We start from the raw sequence: 1,188 nt of genomic DNA, 5'->3' as shown, positions 1-1,188 counted from the left end.
CATGGCCTGGTGTGGGCGAGATGGACACTCTCGTGTTGATGTAGCTCTCCGGCGCATGTGAGGACTGCTAATGATGGACCCCTAAAAAGGAAATTCATAGAAACCAAAATTAAAAGACATTCAGGCACTTGCGGCAGAATGACTTTTTCCATGTAGAGATTCACCACTGACTGCTAAGCCTCGGCTCAACTGGCCAGCCAGAGGGCGGGCGGGGCGAGGCCGCATTTTCTCGTCTGTGCAGGACTGCAGCGCTGACCTCAACAAAAGCTGGGGGGGAGGGGCCCGGCTTTGACTCTGCTCCTTCTAGCAAGCACTCTGGACCGGGCGCCTGCCCGAGGCCTCGGTCGAGCGGCCGGGCGTCTGCGTGTGGGGAGCGGAACGAGGCGGGGCACGCAGGAGGAGCCCCGTGCCGGGGGAAGCCTCAGCCCGAGCGCTCCTGGCCCGCTCGGCTGGGGGGCACACCTCGCCGCCCGGGGGGCCCTGCGGTTTCTGGGAGGCGGTGGAGGGATGGGGCTCAGAAACCCAGTGCTCACGGGGCACGGGCCGCCTTAGCCTTTCCCTGCAGCTACCTGCAGCAAACCGAACAAGAGAAAAGAAGGAAACAGAAAACGATCTGCAAGCTGAGGGCAGGATGTGGGCGTAATACAGAGATGGGCAGAGGATGAATGAAATCTCATGAAATCCACAGGGATGTTTCTCTCTATGCAGCTGCTCCTCCCACCAGCTAGCTCAGCAATTCCATGTGGTCCTGGCTGCAGACACCGGCTCGAAACTCCAGGAAGGAGGCGGTGGGGACGGGCATGACGCCAAGTTTGGCAAGAACGTCCGACGGCAAGGAGGGGGTAGCGCCATGGCCGGCGCCCGCCAGCGGGGGCAAGGGCGGCCCTGGACAGGGACCCCGGGTGTGATGCGGGGACGCGGGGGACAGTTAACCATGCTTGGGGACCGAGGGGACAGGAGTTAAGCAGAAACTAAACGCAAAACCAGCCCCACCCGCTGCCCAGCCCAGAGCAAGCGTGAGAGGCATGGACGCTTCCGGGTGTGGCATGCACGGCCGAGCAGGCAGGGGCGGGGCGTGTCTGCGTCCCTGCGCGGCAAGGGGAGGAAGAGCGGAAACAAAAGTGGAGACGACAACAGAGACAGACCGAGGCTGGGCGACACACAGCGGCAGCGGGACGGGGCGCTTCC

General features: G+C 63.0%; 1 protein-coding gene across 1 annotated transcript in view; it reads right to left on the bottom strand.

Annotated features, from left to right (window-relative positions):
• IQSEC1 (IQ motif and Sec7 domain 1) overlaps nt 1-1,188 on the bottom strand; it is a 40,641-nt gene continuing 39,453 nt past the window's right edge. Inside the window, exon 12 of the mRNA XM_021715655.1 lies at nt 1-81. Within this exon, the coding sequence (XP_021571330.1) occupies nt 68-81 (14 nt within the window). The 3' untranslated portion in view covers nt 1-67. The remainder of the gene's footprint in view (nt 82-1,188) is intronic.

This window comes from Carlito syrichta, unplaced genomic scaffold (assembly GCF_000164805.1).
Source record: "Carlito syrichta isolate Samal-C Ts95f unplaced genomic scaffold, Tarsius_syrichta-2.0.1 Scaffold307250, whole genome shotgun sequence".
Classification (NCBI taxonomy): domain Eukaryota; kingdom Metazoa; phylum Chordata; class Mammalia; order Primates; family Tarsiidae; genus Carlito; species Carlito syrichta.
Note: the sequence above shows the minus strand (reverse complement) of the source record. Positions and strands in the feature narration are given on the sequence as shown.